This window comes from Simochromis diagramma, unplaced genomic scaffold, assembly GCF_900408965.1.
Source record: "Simochromis diagramma unplaced genomic scaffold, fSimDia1.1 OVJJ01000663.1, whole genome shotgun sequence".
Lineage (NCBI taxonomy): Eukaryota > Metazoa > Chordata > Actinopteri > Cichliformes > Cichlidae > Simochromis > Simochromis diagramma.
Window position 1 is genome coordinate 1 of NW_024387049.1, and position 19196 is coordinate 19196.

The 19196-nt window shown below is 44.2% G+C and overlaps 1 protein-coding gene and 2 long non-coding RNA genes across 3 annotated transcripts in view; 1 reads left to right on the forward strand and 2 right to left on the reverse strand.

The window, feature by feature from the left end:
• Positions 1-7871: 7871 nt before the first annotated feature.
• On the reverse strand, positions 7872-8860 carry LOC120741879. Its single transcript, XR_005697709.1, has 2 exons — positions 8524-8860; positions 7872-8425 (listed from the first exon to the last, which is right to left on the reverse strand). It is a non-coding gene; the product is annotated as an uncharacterized LOC120741879 (long non-coding RNA).
• Positions 8861-15603: 6743 nt separating this feature from the next.
• On the reverse strand, positions 15604-17600 carry LOC120741868. The gene is made up of 4 exons (XR_005697703.1): positions 17550-17600; positions 17214-17312; positions 17007-17008; positions 15604-15685 (listed from the first exon to the last, which is right to left on the reverse strand). It is a non-coding gene; the product is annotated as an uncharacterized LOC120741868 (long non-coding RNA).
• A 709-nt stretch (positions 17601-18309) lies between these two features.
• Positions 18310-19196, forward strand: part of LOC120741819 (neuropilin and tolloid-like protein 1) — a 47625-nt gene continuing 46738 nt past the window's right edge. The window contains exons 1-2 of the mRNA XM_040044882.1: positions 18310-18855; positions 19120-19185. Coding sequence (XP_039900816.1) covers positions 18828-18855; positions 19120-19185 — 94 coding nt within the window. The 5' untranslated portion in view covers positions 18310-18827. The remainder of the gene's footprint in view (positions 18856-19119; positions 19186-19196) is intronic.

Below are 19196 nucleotides of genomic sequence, written 5' to 3' on the forward strand. Positions count from 1 at the left end.
ATGTGGTTGGTATCAACGAGTAGCACAGGCCCTGGTGTAATGTGGATGGCCTCAGCCAGCACCACAGGCCCTGGTTTGGTGATGATGGCATCACAGGAAGCCCTGGCAGTGGTGTAATGTGGATGGCCTGAGCCAACAACACTGGCCCTGGTGTAATGTGGATGGTATTGGCCAGCACCAGAGGCCGTTGTGTAATGTGATGATGGCCTGACAGCAAGCACTGTCCCTGGTGTAATGCGGATGGCCTCAGCCAACACCACTGGCCCTGGTGTAATGTGCATGGCATCAGCCAGTATCACAGGCCCTTCTGTGTTGTGGATGTCATCAGCCAGCAACACAAGCCCTGGTGAAATGTGGATGGTATTGGCCAACACCACTGGCCCTGGTGTAATGTGAATGTCCTCAGCCAGTAGCACAGGCCCTTGAGTATTCTGGATGGCCTCATCTAGCAACACCACAGGCCCTGGTGAAATGTGGTTGTTTTCGGCCAGCAACACAGGCCCTTGGGTAATGTGGAAGGCTAGCAGCACAGGCCCTTGTGTACTGTGGATCGCATCAGCCAGCAACACAAGCCCTGGAGAAATGTGAATGGTATCAACGAGTAGCACAGGCCCTGGTGTAATGTGGTTGTTTTCGGCCAGCAACACAGGCCCTACTGCAATGTGAATGGCCTCAGCCAGCAACACAGTCCCTGGTGTACTGTTAATGTCCTCATCCAACCCCATGGCCCCGGTGCAATGTGGATGGCCTCAGCCAGCAGCACAGGACCTGGTGTAATGTGGATGGCATAATCTAACAACACTGGCCCTTGTGAAATATGGATGGTATTGGTAAGCACCACACACCCTGGTGTAATGTGAATGGCCTTAGCCAGTAGCACAGGACCTTGTGTATTGTGGATCGCATCAGCCGGCAACACAAGCTCTGGTGAAATTTGCATGGTGCATCGAGTAGCACAGGCCCTGGTGTAATGTGGATGGCCTCAGCAGGCACCACAGGACTGGTTGTGGTGATGATGGCCACACAGGAAGCACTGGAAGTGGTGTAATGTGGATGGCCTGAGCCAACAACACTGGCCCTGGTGAAATGTGAATGTCCTCGGCCAACACCACTGGCCCTGGTGTAATGTGAATGGCGTCAGCCAGTATCACAGGCCCTTGTGTATTGTGGATGGTGTCGAACAGCACCACATGCCCTGATGTAATGTGGATGGCATCAACGACTAGCACAGGACCTGGTGAAATGTGGATGCCCTCGTCCAGCACCACAGGTCCTGGTTTGGTGATGATTGCCACACACGAAGAACTGTACCTGGTGTAATGTGGATGGCCTCATCCAACAGTACAGGCCCTGGTGTGGAGAAGATGGCCTCACAGGAAGCACAGGCCATGGTGTAATGTGGATGGCCTCAGACAGCAGCCAGGCCCTGGTGAAATGTGGATGGCCTCAGACAGCAGCCAGGCCATGGTTAAATGTGGATGGCCTCAGACAGCAGCCAGGCCCAGGTGAAATGTGGATGGCCTTAGCCAACACCACTGGCCCTGGTGAAATGTGGATGACATCGGCAAGGTCCAATGGCCCTTCTGTGTTGTGGATCGCATCAGCCAGCAACACAAGCCCTGGTAAAATGTGGATGGTATCAACGAGTAGAACAGGCCCTGGTGTAATGTGGATGGCCTCATCCAACAGTACAGGCCCTGGTGTGGTGAAGATGGCCTCACAGGAAGCACAGGCCATGGTGTAATGTGGATGGCCTCAGACAGCAGCCAGGCCCTGGTGAAATGTAGATGGCCTCAGCCAACACCACTGGCCCTGGTGTAATTGGGATGGCATCAGCCAGTAGCACAGGCCCTTGTGTATTGTGGATCGTATCAGCCAGCAACACAAGCCCTGGTGAAATGTGGATGGTTTCGGCCTGCACCACAGGCCCTGGTTTAATGTGGATGGCATCAACGAGTAGCACAGGCCCTTGTGTAATGTGGTTCACATCAGCCAGCAACACAGGCTCTGGTGAAGTGTAGATGACCTCAGACAGCAGCGCAGGCCCTGCTGTCGTGAAGTTGGCCTCAGAGGGAGCACTAGCCCTGGTGAAATGTGGATGGCCTAAGCCAGCAATACAGGCCCTGGTGTGGTGACGATAGCCTCACAGGGAGCACATGCCGTGGTATAATGTGGATGGCCTCAGCCAGTAGCACAGACCTTGGTGTAATGTGGATGGCCTTAGCCAACACCACTGGCCCTGGTGAAATGTGGATGACATCGGCAAGGACCAATGGCCCTGATGTAATGTGGATGGTTTCAGCCAACAGCACAGTCCCTGGTGTGGTGAAGATGGCCTCACAGGAAGCACTGTCCCTGGTGTAATGTAGATGGCATCAGCCAGTAGCACAGGCCCTTGAGTATTGTGAATGGCATCAGCCAGCAACACCACTGGCTCTTGTGAAATGTGGATGGTTTCGGCCAGCAACACAGGCCCTTGGGTAATGTGGAAGGGTAGCAGCACTGGCCCTTGTGTAACGTGGATGGTATCGGCCAGCACCACAGGCCCTGGTGTGGTGATGATGGCCTCACAGGAAGCACTGTCCCTGGTGTAATTTGGATGACCTCATCCAACAACACTGGCCCTGGTGAAATGTGGATGGTATTAGCCAGCACCACAGGCCCTGGTGTAATGTGAATGGCCTCAGCCAGTAGCACAGGCCCTTGAGTAGTCTGGATGGCCTCATCTAGCAACACCACAGGCCCTGGTGTAATGTGAATATCCTCAGCCAGTAGTAAAGGCCCTTGTGTTTTCTGGAAGGAATCAGCGGGCAACACAATCCCTGGTGAAATGTGAATGGTATCATCGAGTAGCACAGGCCCTGGTGTAATGTGGATGGCCTCATCCAACAGTACAGTCCCTGGTGTGGTGAAGATCGCCTCACAAGAAGCAGTGTCCCTGGTTTAAAGTGTATGGCCTCAGCCAACAACAGTGGCCCTGGTGAAATATGGATGGTATTGGCCAGCACCACAGGCCCTTGTGTAATGTGAATGTCCTCAGCCAGAAGCACAGGCCCTGGTGTAATGTGGATGGCCTCAGCCAGCACCATTGGCCCTGGTGTAATGTGGATGGTATTGGCTAGCAGCACAGGCCCTGGTGTAACGTGAATGGCCTCATCCACCAACACTGGCCCTGGTGAAATGTGGATGGTATTGGCCAGCACCACAGGCCCTGGTGTAATGTGAAGGTCCTCAGCCATGACCACGGGCCCTGATGAAATGTAGTTGTCCTCAGCCATGACCACAGGCCCTGGTGAAATGTAAATGTCCTCAGCCAGTAGCACAGGCCCTTGAGTAGTCTGGATGGCCTCATCTAGCAACACCACAGGCCCTGGTGTAATGTGAATATCCTCAGCCAGTAGTAAAGGCCCTTGCGTTTTCTGGAAGGAATCAGCCAGCAACACAATCCCTGGTGAAATGTGAATGGTATCATCGAGTAGCACAGGCCCTGGTGTAATGTGGATGGCCTCATCCAACAGTACAGTCCCTGGTGTGGTGAAGATCGCCTCACAAGAAGCAGTGTCCCTGGTGTAAAGTGTATGGCCTCAGCCAACAACAGTGGCCCTGGTGAAATATGGATGGTATTGGCCAGCACCACAGGCCCTGGTGTAATGTGAATGTCCTCAGCCAGAAGCACAGGCCCTGGTGTAATGTGGATGGCCTCAGCCAGCACCATTGGCCCTGGTGTAATGTGGATGGTATTGGCTAGCAGCACAGGCCCTGGTGTAACGTGAATGGCCTCATCCACCAACACTGGCCCTGGTGAAATGTGGATGGTATTGGCCAGCACCACAGGCCCTGGTGTAATGTGAAGGTCCTCAGCCATGACCACGGGCCCTGATGAAATGTAGTTGGCCTCAGCCATGACCACAGGCCCTGGTGAAATGTAAATGTCCTCAGCCAGTAGCACAGGCCCTGTTGTAATGTGGATGGCGTCATCTAACAACTCTGTCGCTGGTGAAATATGGATGGTATTGGTCAGCACCACACACCCTGGTGAATTGTGCATGAAATCGGTCAGTACCACAGGCCCAGGTGTAATGTGGATGGCATCAACGAGCAGCAGAGGCCTTGGTGGGGTGAAGATGGCCTCACAGGAAGCACTGTCCCTTGAGTAATGTGTATGTCCTCAGCCAACAACAGTGGCCCTGGTGAAATGTGGATTATATTGGCCAGCACCACAGGCCCTGGTGTAATGTGATGATGGCATAACAGGAAGCACTGGCAGTGGTGTAATGTGGATGGCCTGAGCCAACAACACTGGCCCTGGTGTAATGTGGATGGTATTGGCCAGCACCACAGGCCCTGGTGTGGTGATGATGGCCTGACAGGAAGCACTGGCCCTGGTGTAATGTGGATGGCATCAGCCAGTAGCACAGGCCCTTGACTATTCTGGATCGCATCAGCCAGCAACACAAGCCCTGGTGAAATGTGGTTGGTATCAATGAGTAGCACAGGCCCTGGTGTAATGTGAATGGCCTCATCTAGCAACACCACAGGCCCTGGTGAAATGTGGTTGTTTTCGGCCAGCAACACAGGCCCTTGGGTAATTTGGATGGCTAGCAGCACAGGCCCTGGTGTGGTGAAGATGGCCTCACAGGAATCACTGTCCCTGGTGTAATGTGGATGGCCTCAGCAAACAACACTGGCCCTGGTGAAATGTCCGTGGTATCGGCCAGTGGCACAGGCCCTTGAGTATTGTGAATGGCATCAGCCAGCAACACCACTGGCCCTTGTGAAATGTGGATGGTTTCGGCCAGCAACACAGGCCCTTGGGTAATGTGGAAGGCTAGCAGCACTGGCCCTTGTATAATGTGGATGGTATCAGCCAGCACCACAGGCCCTGGTGTGGTGATGATGGGCTCACAGGAAGCACTGTCCCTCGTGTAATTTGGATGGCCTCATCCAACAACACTGGCCCTGGTGAAATATGGATGGTATTAGCCAGCACCACAGGCCCTGGTGTAATTTGAATGTCCTCAGCCACCAGCACAACAGGCAGTGGTGTAATGTGGATCGCATCAGCCAGCAACACAAGCCCTGGTGAAATGTGGTTGGTATCAACGAGTAGCACAGGCCCTGGTGTAATGTGGATGGCCTCAGCCAGCACCACAGGTCCTGGTTTGGTTATGATGGCATCACAGGAAGCACTGGCAGTGGTGTAATGTGGATGGTTTGAGCCAACAGCACTGGCCCTGGTGTAATGTGGATGGTATTGGCGAGCACCACAGGCCCTGGTGTGGTGATGATGGCCTGACAGGAAGCACTGGCCCTGGTGAAATGTGGATGGCATCAGCCAGTAGCACAGGCCCTTGTGTACTGTGGATCGCATCAGCCAGCAACACAAGCCCTGGAGAAATGTGAATGGTATCAACGAGTAGCACAGGCCCTGGTGTAATGTGGATGCCCTCATCCAGCAACACCACAGGCCCTGGTGAAATGTGGTTGTTTTTGGCCAGCAATACAGGCCCTTGGGTAATTTGGATGGCTAGCAGCACAGGCCCTGGTCTGGTGAAGATGGCCTCACAGGAATCATTGGCCCTGGTGTATTTTCGATGGCATCAGCAAGCAGCACAGACCCTGGTCTAGTGAAGATGGTCTCACAGGACCATGAGCCATTTACACTGACCAGTGTTTCACTTTAACTGTAACACATTCATTATTTAGTTCCAACATTTCTAAGAGAAATAACTGAATGTAAAAAATGGCAGCCCTCAGGCCAGGTTTAATTGATAGAGATATATGCATGCATTGTGAAATTTATGTATCCCATATAATTGTTATTCACCTAATCATGGCATACCCACCCCTTCCTCCCTAGTTAACTGCAACCCAAAAGAACTAGTGGGGCTATTTACACACTCACAACCAGTGTGGGGTAAAAAGAGCCACCAAAAAGCTGTCAGCCACAGATGTGCTAGAAGAGTCTAACAGGGGACAGGTACTCCTGCCCAAATAACATGATATAACCCCACATACAGCCCAGCCATAAAATGAACCAAGTCATTTAATTAAAGACAGCATGGGACCAAATGCATGTAACCAGCCTGCACCAACCTGGCATTTCTTCCTCCTGAATTAAATGAATGAATGGATGAAAGTTAAATGACTACAAACCTAAAGCCACTAGTTCCCACACTGGAGCTCCCTGACACTGTGTGTTAACCGTATTTAGCTTGTATCAACAGTTGTAACAGGCTAAGCCACTTGAGACACTGCATTGAATTTGTTCCTGTCTTAATGATTTCAGCTGACTGGTTTCAACTCAGATGTTCTGCTTTTTCCTTTCAGTAGATCAAATCAGCTCGTGCTGCTTCTGCTTCCAATTTAATGGCAAGAAGAAGAAGAAGAATGCTTCAGCGAAGTGGCATTCATGGTCTCAGTGAACAGTCATGGTCACACACTGCATGTGGTTTTAAAAGCAACATGTCTGTTCAGTACAACGATCGAGATGTGTAATATTAGTGCAGCTACGGTTTGTTCTTGAACATCAGTTCTGTTTTCTACTTTGATCACTTAGACCAAAAAAGTGTTGTTTTCAGATTCTTTCTTTTAAATCTATAAAGCACCTGCTCATTTTTTATTACAATTAGTTTCACATAAATGTTCGTTTTTCCTTTATGATCTTTTAATGCTTACACTACACTGTACACATTAGAGACATTTCTGTTACCTGTTTCTGTTGACTCAGAGTTGTGAAATGTTCTTTTATTTAATGCACAATATGAAGTTCATAATTTTCTTACAAATAAAACTCTAATGACAAACATGAACAGCTGTGCTTATTTCTGAGACATGAGTTTTTGAATGTGTTCATATTTAGACAGTGTGCATCTGTAATCTGAAACTGTAATGGTGAACCTGAGGTGATGGTCAACAGAAGGCAAATATATATCAATATAAAACAATATTGAAGGGCCTGTGGTGCTGGCCAATACCACGGACATTTCACCAGGGCCAGTGTTGTTTGCTGAGGCCATCCACATTACACCAGGGACAGTGATTCCTGTGAGGCCATCTTCACCACACCAGGGCCTGTCTTTACCCCCTGCAGAGTGTGGATGCTGTGCACACAATCACCTTATTTAATGTAGTAAACATGCACCGCTAGCTCACGTGACTGACTGTCTCCATAGTTATATCGTATATTATTAGCTATGTAAACAGCTTCCAAAGATACCGCCATAGCTCTCTGCAGCTGTAACACTTTCACACTTTGCAAATCATTTCACGATTTTGATAGTTATGAAGACAGAATATGTTTTTAAGGTCATGCTAGGCGGTTGCTATGGTGGTTGCTGTGGACTTGGCTGGACCGCGTCTGATTCCTGTTATTAGCTGTCCGCTGTAGGAAGGCTGCGTTCCATTTACAAGTAGTGACAGTCTGCCGCAACTCGAACTCAAACCCCACTTTGTTCTTTAATTATAGGCCTTTTATAGCCGTTCATGACACGCACACACACACATAAAGCACTTTGCCTCACCATGAGAATGGAACTTTACCTAAGCTAACTTTTAAAATATCTGATATAGGATAGAAAAATGAAGCAACCAGAGATTTAATGATGAAGACTCTGGGTTCTGTAGTGACCTGAATGACTCTTTGCATACAATTTATTGAAGAGGATTTTAGAATGCACTTTTTTTTGATAAATTAGTTTGCTAAATTATAAGAATATATTTTTTTTCATTTAACAATTGCAACTGAAAGAAATTAAATATTGAACAAAAATATATTGTCACATTCTGAGCATGCTCAGCATGCTGACAGACTTGAAGTTGCTACAGATTTTAAGAAGTGATAATTATAGGGAAAAAATTTCTCTTTTTCATCCGTTTAATCAAACATTTGATGCCTTAGATGTCTCAGTCCTATAGCATTCTGCAACTACAACTAAGCTGAAGCTTGGATTTGGCTGCAGGTGCCCCTGTACATCCTTCTCAACATGTGGGTACCATTTAATCACACTTCTTCCTGAGCTTTGCTTCATCACAAGACCAAAGGTGGCATCCCGTGTCACGGTCATATCATCATCCAGAAGAAACATTTGAAGAAACATCATGGAGAAGAAACATTTACGCGCCTCCTGGTTTTGTTTTCTGATCCTGCAAAAAGACTGAGGACAACAAAGCCCAGAGAACACGAGATACACAACATCCAACATTCAGACTCAACAGCCTCCATAAATGAAGAGCACCAGGTTGGTTCAGTTATAGTAGATATGAAGCATACTTCACATTACTGGGTATGAATAATAATCAAGAGACAAACTTTAAAGATGCAGAGCATGATGTCCCATCATCAGACTGTAAACAAACATCCACTAGGCTTCTTTGCTGGCAAAATTGATGATTCTCCTATCAGGGATCAGTAGAGTGTATTAACCTGTGGTATAAGCAGCAGTCACTGAAATATTACTGTTTCAGATAAGAAATCTAGCACATAAAAGCCAGGGTGGGAGGGATCTCTGCAAACTGACTTACCTCTGCAAGTGTGAAGCTCAACAAAAATCTGACTCTCCAGTCACAGACAAACAAAAAACTCCAGCTGGGAGATAGAAAACGCTGTCTGGGTGTTGGAATTTTTTAATAAAGTCTGCAACACAGAAAGAGCTGTGATCATGCTATTTATTACTGCGCCAGCACACAACAAACATTGCAGTTCAGTCATGTCAGTGCTGCCACAGAAGTGGTGCTCCTACTCCTTTATGCATTCCAAGGAAGAGGGAGGAAGTTACAAACTGATCCTACATATTTATGGCTTTATCTACAAATAAAGCGTTTTTCATGGTCTTCTTAAAGACAGCTGTAAATTCAATATCCCCGTGCTGGGCAAACGGGTTTTGCAGCTGTTTGAGCTAAGATGTTAAAGTTATTCACATAATGAAAACCTATACTTTGTTTCGGGCGAGTTCCCCATTCAAATGCATGTAATAATTAGAAACGCACTGTCTTGGCGAAATAAAGCGTTTTTGTACAACTTCATATAAATAGCTGTAATTTTTGATAGAAGGCTCAGACACACATATTCATGGCTTTATCTTATACAATTCAATATCCCCGTGCTGGGCAAACAGGTTTTGCAGCTGTTTGAGCTAAGATTTACAAGTTATTCACATAATGAAAACCTATACTTTGTGTCGGGCGAGAACTCCATTCAAATACATGTAATAGCGAGAAACGCACTAACGTGGTGAAATAAAGCCTTTTTATCGGTCTTCATAAAGAAGGCTGTAACTTTTGATAGAAGACTCAGAAATACATATTTATGGCTTTATGTTATAGAATTCAATATCCCCGTGCAGGGCAAACAGGTTCTGCAGCTGTTTGAGCTAAGATTTTCAAGTTATTCACATAATGAAAACCTATACTTTGTTTCGTGCGAGTTCCCCATTCAAATGCATGTAATAGCGAGAAACGCACTAACGTGGTGAAATAAAGCGTTTTTCATGGTCTTCATAAAGACAGCTGTAACTTTTGATAGAAGACTCAGAAATACATATTTATTAGGGGTGCAACGATATTCGTATCGATATTGAACCGTTCGATACAGTGCTTTCGGTTCGGTACGCATATGTATCGAACAATACAACATTTGTAATTTATTTTATCAATTTTCCTTCTGACGATGCTGTCTGTGTTGAGCGCTCAGTGAATCTGTGTTCGACTACTCCGCCTCGGCTGCACTGTCGAGCGCAGATCCACTGAGCGCTCAACACAGACAGCATAGTCAGAAGGAAGAGCGCAGGGCACCGCCCCCACCCTCATTCAGATCTGGCGTTTGGAATTATTTTGGTTTTCATGTGACGTATGACCCTGAAGGTAAGCGAGTCATGGACTAAAGTAAAACAGTATGTTGGATGTGCCATGCAATGCTCAATTACATTGGTGTGAACTAGTGTGTTAGCGCAGTTAGCTCGTTAAAGTGTTTGCCGTCTAGCCCAGCCCCATGCACGGAGCGATCGGCGGTAGCTCGTTAACGGAGATTTGCCGTGTTGTGGCGTTAAGGTCATTTCAACGAGATTAACCTGAAAGCACTAGTGGGAACACAACGAATATGACTGCACATTTACGCCGACATCATCCTAGTGCAAAGACAAAAACAACAAGCATGCTACTAACTTTAGCCGAGTCATTTAGACAGCTGTTAGCACATGATTCTCCTTATGCTGCTGAGAATATAGCCCAGAAGTAGCGGATAGTATAGCTTTTATTTTGGAAAGAGACATTTCTCTGTAATAAACTCTCTTTTCCAAAGATGAGTGATTCCTCAATCAGATACAGGGCTTGCAATATCGCTAGCCCGACGTCCCGGAGCTAGCGATTTTTTCAGTCGGGCTACCAAAATCTATCTCTTCCCTGCCCGTCGGGCTATTGTAGGAAAAATATATGTCAATGCTTTTGCATTCTTTCAGAAATGTAGCTGGGTAATTATGTCATTGGCATCGGTGAGCCACTGTCAATATGTGACATATTGAAGTCGCGTTTGAATTTGCGCTTGTTTTTTTGCTTTCACTTTGCAATCGTGCGAACTGTGTGTAGAGAGCGACAGCACTGATCTGTGAGTGATGATAATTTGTGCACCAATTCCTCTGACATCGTCTTATTAATCGTTAGCTTACTATGCAAACATGACAAGTGAAATCTCCCGCAGCAAGCTTAAACATGTGAGAGGTTGATCGCGCAGAGAATCGCTGAGCTTATGTGAGTGAGCGTGTAAAAGCATTTCAGTTCTGCTGAGCCAAATAAGACAGGTCAGGGTGAAGAAGTGACAGCCAAAGAAAAGCTTACCACAAAACGGAGAAGTTATGACAAATCAGACTATAAGGCAAAAAGAAAGCGCAGCTTTATGGTTTCATGGACAAAAGAATTTCTGTGGCTGCAATATGATGAGCTAAATAACCAGGGCTGCACATAAGTGGTCCGCAGGTGTGCATTCGCTGTCAAAATAAAAAACACGCACAAGGGTTAGGGTTAAATTTAAAAACTGTACTTTTGAGTTAAAATATATATTTATAATTTTAATAAATGACAAATTAAAAATGCATGAACATTTTTTTGTATCGAAAAAATATCGAACCGTGACACCAAAGTATCGAACCGAACCGAACCGTGAATTTTGTGTATCGTTGCACCCCTAATATTTATGGCTTTATCTTCTAGAACTCAATACCCCCGTGCAGGGGAAACAAATTTTGCAGCTGTCTTGGCGAAATAAAGCGTTTTTGTACAACTTCATGAAGACAGCTGTAACTTTTGATAGAAGACTCAGAAATACATATTTATGGCTTTATCTTATAGAATTCAATATCCCCGTGCTGGGCAAACAGGTTTTGCAGCTGTTTGAGTTAAGATTTTCAAGTTCTTCACATAATGAAAACCTATACTTTTGTTTCAGGCGAGTTCCCCATTCAAATGCATGTAATCGTCAGAAACGCACTGTCTTGGCGAAATAAAGCCTTTTTGTACAACTTCATGAAGACAGCTTTAATTTTTGATAGACGACGCAGGATCAGATATTTATGGCTTTATCTTATAGAACTCAATATCCCCGTGCTGGGCAAACAGGTTTTGCAGCTGTTTGAGCTAAGATTTTCAAGTTATTCACATAATGAAAACCTATACTTTGTTTCGGACGAGTTCCCCATTCAAATGCATGTAATAGTCAGAAACGCACTGTCTTGGCGAAATAAAGCCTTTTTGTACAACTTCATGAAGACAGCTGTAGTTTTTGATAGAAGGCTCAGACACACATATTTATGGCTTTATCTTATAGAATTCAATATCCCCGTGCTGGGCAAACAGGTTTTGCAGTTGTTTGAGCTAAGATGTTAAAGTTATTCACATAATGAAAACTTATACTTTGTTTCAGGCGAGTTCCCCATTCAAATGCATGTAATCGTCAGAAACGCACTGTCTTGGCGAAAGAAAGCGTTTTTGTACAACTTCATGAAGACAGCTGTAGTTTTTGATAGAAGGCTCAGACACACATATTTATGGCTTCATCTTATAGAATTCAATATCCCCGTGCTGGGCAAACAGGTTTTGCAGCTGTTTGAGTTAAGATTTTCAAGTTATTCACATAATGAAAACCTATACGTTGTGTCGGGCGAGAACTCCATTCAAATGCATGTAATAGTCAGAAACGCACTGTCTTGGCGAAATAAAGCCTTTTTGTACAACTTCATGAAGACAGCTGTAGTTTTTGATAGAAGGCTCAGACACACATATTTATTAGGGGTGCAACGATACACAAAATTCACGGTTCGGTTCGGTTCGATACTTTGGTGTCACGGTTCGATATTTTTTCGATACAAAAAAAATGTTCGTGCCTTTTTAATTTGTCATTTATTAAAATTATAAATATATATTTTAACTCAAAAGTACAGTTTTTAAATTTAACCCTAACCCTTGTGCGTGTTTTTTATTTTGACAGCGAATGCGCACCTGCGGACCACTTATGTGCAGCCCTGGTTATATAGCTCGTCATATTGCAGCCACAGAAATTATTTTGTCCATGAAACCATAAAGCTGCACTTTCTTTTTGCCTTATAGTCTGATTTGTCATAACTTCTCCGTTTTGTGGTAAGCTTTTCTTTGGCTGTCACTTCTTCACCCTGACCTGTCTTATTTGGCTCAGCAGAACTAAAATATATATGCTGCTGGTTTTACACACGCACTCACATAAGCTCAGCGATTCTCTGCGCGATCAACCTCTCACATGTTTAAGCTGCGGGAGATTTCACTTGTCATGTTTGCATAGTAAGCTAACGATTAATAAGACGATGTCAGAGGAATTGGTGCACAAATTATCATCACTCACAGATCAGTGCTGTTGCTCTCTATACACAGTCCACACGATTGCAAAGTGAAAGCAAAAAACAAGCGCAAATTCAAACGCGATTTCAATATGTCACATATTGACAGTGGCTCACCGATGCCAATGACATAATTACCCAGCTACATTTCTGAAAGAATGCAAAAGCATTGACATATATTTTTCCTTCCTACAATAGCCCGACGGGCAGGGAAGAGATAGATTTTGGTAGCCCGACTGAAAAAATCGCTAGCTCCAGGACGTCGGGCTAGTGATATTGCAAGCCCTGTATCTGATTGAGGAATCACTCATCTTTGGAAAAGAGAGTTTATTACAGAGAAATGTCTCTTTCCAAAATAAAAGCTATACTATCCGCTTCTTCTGGGCTATATTCTCAGCAGCATAAGGAGAGTCATGTGCTAACAGCTGTCTAAATGACTCGGCTAAAGTTAGTAGCATGCTTGTTATTTTTGTCTTTGCACTAGGGTGATGTCGGCGTAAATGTGCAGTCATATTCGTTGTGTTCCCACTAGTGCTTTCAGGTTAATCTCGTTGAAATGACCTTAACGCCACAACACGGCAAATCTCCGTTAACGAGCTACCGCCGATCACCCCGTGCGTGGGGCTAGACGGCCAACACGTTAACGAGCTAACTGCGCTAACACACTAGTTCCCACCCATGTAATTGAGCATTGCATGGCACATCCAACATACTGTTTTACTTTAGTCCATGACTCGCTTACCTTCAGGGTCATACGTCACATGAAAACCAAAATAATTCCAAACGCCAGATCTGAATGAGAGTGGGGGAGGTCCATGTTGCAAAGAGAGCTTAACTTCTGTCTTGCTAGCTTGCCCTGTGCTCTTCCTTCTGACTATGCTGTCTGTGTTGAGCGCTCAGTGGATCTGCGCTCGACAGTGCAGCCTAGGCGGAGTAGTCGAACGCAGATTCACTGAGCGCTCAACACAGACAGCATCGTCAGAAGGAAAATTGATAAAATAAATTACAAATGTTGTATTGTTCGATACATATGCGTACCGAACCGAAAGCACTGTATCGAACGGTTCAATATCGATACGAATATCGTTGCACCCCTAATATTTATGGCTTTATCTTATACAATTCAATATCCCCGTGCTGGGCAAACAGGTTTTGCAGTTGTTTGAGCTAAGATGTTAAAGTTATTCACATAATGAAAACTTATACTTTGTTTTAGGCGAGTTCGCCATTCAAATGCATGTAATAGTCAGAAACGCACTGTCTTGACGAAATAAAGCGTTTTTGTACAACTTCATATAAATAGCTGTAACTTTTGATAGGCGACTCAGAGACACATATTTATGGCTTTATCTTATAGAATTCAATATCCCCGTGCTGGGCAAACAGGTTTTGCAGCTGTTTGAGCTAAGATTTCCAAGTTATTCACATAATGAAAACCTATACTTTGTTTTGCGCGAGTTCCCCATTCAAATGCATGTAATAGTCAGAAACGCACTGTTCCCATCTAGACCTCCTTATCATGACTTTGATAACCTTCTATCGCCTCCCCCTTCATCACAGGGCCTGATCTCTTGTTTGTATGGGAGAATATGTTCCTTTGGCAACTCCTCAACCTCGGCTATTAAAATGGCATGGGAGCAGGATTTGGGGTGTGTGATTCAGGATGACTCTTGGGATAAAATTCTTTACCGGGTCCATGGCTCCTCATTATGTGCCAAACACGGGCTGATTCAATGTAAGATTTTGCACCGTGTACACTGGACTAAAGCCAGACTAGCTCAAATATACCCCAACCTTAGCCCTGATTGCGACCATTGTCATCAAACACCTGCCTCTCTAATACATATGTTTTGGTCATGTCCATCCCTCAAACAATACTGGATTAATATTTTTCTGACTTTATCAAAGATCATCCAGCTAACCCTCCAACCTGTGCCCTTAACTGCTTTGTTTGGGGTTCTTCCTGATACAGTTGCCTTGCCGACGCCCCAAGCGAATCTGGTAGCATTTCTCACCTTATTGGCAAGACGCAGAATATTGTTATTTTGGAAGTCCCCTTCTCCCCCATCCTGGGAAATCTGGATCAGAGACGCTTGGCATTTTAGCAAACTCGAAAAGATTAAATTCACCCTGCGTGGGTCTATGGCCAAATTTTTTAAGACCTGGCAACCCTTTTTTGACCATGTTCAGACTTTGCGGTCTCGCAACGCTCCCAATTAGCCAGCTCAGACTTTATTATATTTTATTTTATCTTATGTTTAAGTAAGATGTTTAAGTTTAAGTATATGGACTCTATTGTGCCTGCGCCTTATGATGGCATTTACTTACCTACTTTATACATATTTCTTTTCTCTTACAGAATTGACTTATCTCTACAACTAAGCTGACCACTCATTATGTTTGTGTTTTGTTTTTGTTTTTTTTTGTTTTGTTTTGTTCTTGGTTTGTGTGTTTTGTTTTTTCTGTGTCTGTGTGGGGGTGTGGGCTTTGAAACTCTCCAGATCTCTCTTGTACACTCAGGAACTGTTATCTTGTACTCCAGGGTTTGCTACTCGTATTATTAGACTGGACCCTTTCTTTTTTCTTTTTGTACACCCACTGGTACTCCTATAATTATGAGGTGGGAGTGTATGTTTCATATTGTTTTATGTTCTTCAAAAAGAAAACGACATATTGTTCAATTTGTCTTTTGTAAAAGTGGATGCAGAAACTTTAATAAAAATATCTGGGGGGAAAAAAAAGAAACGCACTGGCTTGACGAAATAAAGCGTTTTTGTACAACTTCATATAAATAGCTGTAACTTTTGATAGAAGACTCAGACTCACATCTTTATGGCTTTATCTTATAGAATTCAATATCCCGTGCTGGGCAAACAGGTTTTGCAGCTGTTTGAGCTAAGATGTTCAAGTTATTCACATAATGAAAACCTATACTTTGTTTCGGGCGAGTTCCCCATTCAAATGCATGTAATAGTGAGAAACGCACTGTCTTGGCGAAAGAAAGCGTTTTTTGTACAACTTCATATAAATAGCTGTAACTTTTGATAGAAGGCTCAGAAATACATATTTATGGCTTTATCTTATAGAATTCAATATCCCCGTGCTGGGCAAACAGGTTTTGCAGCTGTTTGAGTTAAGATTTTCAAGTTATTCACATAATGAAAACCTATACTTTGTTTCGGTCGAGTTCCCCATTCAAATGCATGTAACAGTGAGAAATGCACTGTCTTGGCGAAAGAAAGCGTTTTTGTACAACTTCATATAAATAGCTGTAACTTTTGATAGAAGGCTCAGAAATACATATTTATGGCTTTATCTTATAGAATTCAATATCCCCGTGCTGGGCAAACAGGTTTTGCAGCTGTTTGAACTAAGATTTTCACGTTATTCACATAATGAAAACCTATACTTTGTTTCGGGCGAGTTCCCCATTCAACTGCATGGGAAACGCACTGTCTTTACGAAATAAAGCCTTTTTGTACAACTTCATATAAATAGCTGTAAGTTTTGATAGAAGACTCTGTTAGAGAGTTATCTCTAGGATGCTGGGATGATAGCTCCCTCAGGACTTAAACTCCGGTCAGAGAGTGGGGCACAGAGAGTGGTGTCCGGATATACTTTAATGGAAGTTAACAGCAGCTCAACAGTACAGCAGTAGGCATACTTAACGAATGTGGGACGGGTGGACAGACGTGTGCGTTCCTGTGCAAATGTGAGTCAAAATCCCTCCAGTTCTACGAGTCCATTTCCACTTATAGCACGGGTTGTACTTTGACGTTAATTACAGGGGGTTTATGCTAGGAGATTTATCGAGATGGGTAGAGGCATGTGACTTACCACCGTAGCATTTGTTGCGGGTTGGATCTGTGCACCGCAGTTGGGTTATTTAGCCACTAGAGGGCACTGAAGACCATATAATTGCTGACCTTTCCTAATTTGGGGGCATTAGGTCTTTTCTGTGGCCTGAGATATGCAGATATTCTTGTTTCCTGTCTGTTCAAATGGGATTGTGGGACTTTCTTATGTCAGAGCATTCAGCTGATTATTTGTATTACAGTTCATTATATTGGCATGATGTTGGGAAGTGACGATTGTTACATTTACATGTGAAAATAGTTTCTCCTTGTTTCTTGTTATTCAGAACCACACGTCTGTCCACCCCTCCCACATTCATTAAGTATGCCTACTGCTGTACTGTTGAGCTGCTGTTAACTTCCATTAAAGTATATCTGGACATCACTCTCTGTAACCCAGAGAGAGTGAGTGCCTCAGGACTTAAACCGGAGTTTAAGTCCCGAGGGAGCTATCATCCCAGCATCCCAGAGATAACTCTCTAACAGACTCAGACACACATACTTATGGCTTTATCTTATAGAATTCAATATCCCCGTGCTGGGCAAACAGGTTTTAAAGCTGTGTGAGCTAAGACTTTCAAGTTATTCACAAAATGAAAACCTATAGTTTGTTTCCGGCGAGAACTCAATTCAAATGCATGTAATAGTCAGAAACGCACTGTCTTGGCGACATAAAGCCTTTTTGTACAATTTCATGAAGTTAGCTGTAACTTTTGATAGAAGGCTCAGACACACATATTTATGGATTTATCTTATAGAATTCAATATCCCCGTTTGGAGACAACAGGTTTTGCAGCTGTTTGAGCTAAGATTTACAAGTTATTCACATAATGAAAACCTATACTTTGTTTCGGGCGAGAACTCCATTCAAATGCATGTAATAGTCAGAGTCTTCTAACTTTTGATAGAAGACTCAGATACAGTAGCGGTTATTGATATGGGCGACACAGGTGGTTGCCTGGTGCGGCATCATGGTGGGGGGCCGCATCACGGGCATCGAAAAAAAAAAATTTGCTCGTACTCATGCTGCCCCGACGTCATGCCAGCGGATACTGGGGATGGCATAGGCACCGATCGGTTTTCTATCGCCCATTTGCTGGGAGTAAGGGTGCCCTCCGTTTGCGAGGTGCGCCTGGTGCTTGCAGCACAGGGAGGAGAGGGCGGGGCTGCGGGGGATTCTCTGGCTGGAGCAGCATCTAATAACCAACTAAATAAAACAAATAAAACAAAATAAAAACAAACCAACAAACACGAAAACACCAGACATTATGATACAGACATAATTTGCACCAATGTTTTTTTCGACATTCTGTTACAGATTATGTTTTAATATTAATTAGTCATTGTCAATTGTTGACTTGTCCTGTTGTCATTGTATGACAAATTATGATGGCTGTCTGGTAGCTGTTTGCATACTATGCATACTCACTCTCTCTCTCTTCATATGTGTGCGTGTGTGTATGTTTCTCTGGTGAAATTCAGTATGGTTCCGACAACAGTTTTATGTTTGTTATGTTTTATGTACAATCCTTAATATTTATACACACATTTATACACACACATACACATAAAGTTTATGTGTGTGGGGGGGGGGGTCGCTCAGGGCGCCAAACAGGCTAGGACCGCCACTGGATATATCTTCGGGTTTTGCTTCAGATTTCATGAAAACAGACATAAATTTGCCTGTTTGATAAGTGCTGAACATTTTATTTCATCCAATTAAACATGAAACCATTTAATGGGTACAACTGCATTTTTGTTATAGTAAAAATTTTTACTATTATTAATATTTTTGAATTGATTCCAGTGAACTGTATTGATAACTGCGCTGACTGCGTTACTGGAGGCTGGATTAAGGCACCAAGCCTCGGGACAGCGCAGCCTTGTGAATGACTGGAGGCTGTATCTTTTCAGAGGATTAAGGCAGCCTAAAGGTGGAGCAAAAATTGTGAAGGTTGGTGGCGGACGAGAGTGTAATCTTTTGAGCCGACGGGGACGCACGGCGGGAGAGATGGACAAGCCAGCTCTCGGATTTGGCGAATTCTCTGAGGAATTGGTGGGTTGATGGACACTTTAACCAACAGCAAACTGAACTACACATCCTCGGGGAACAGACATGCTGCACAAACTTGTGCTGCAAATCGGTAAGTTCCCTGAAACGTTCACTTATTGAACATAGTTCAGTAAGTAAGCGACCCTTGTTGTTCGTGCATGTGATTTAAAAAATAAATATATCAAATAGCTTTTATCTATAAGAAAGTAAAAACAGCAGCCACCGATTTACAGTCTCCTAGTCTAACCGGTGTTTATGCTGGTTTAGTTATCTGTTGTTGCTTTTTCAAAGTAAATACAAGCAACTCCCGACGAACAACGTCATCTTTAATGTCTTCTTTTTTGTGTCCTGTCAGCTTTAGCAGCAAGCCTCCTCTCACCTGAGCTATCAAGTGCCACAGCTACTAAAACAAAAGCTCAAGGTAATCTATCA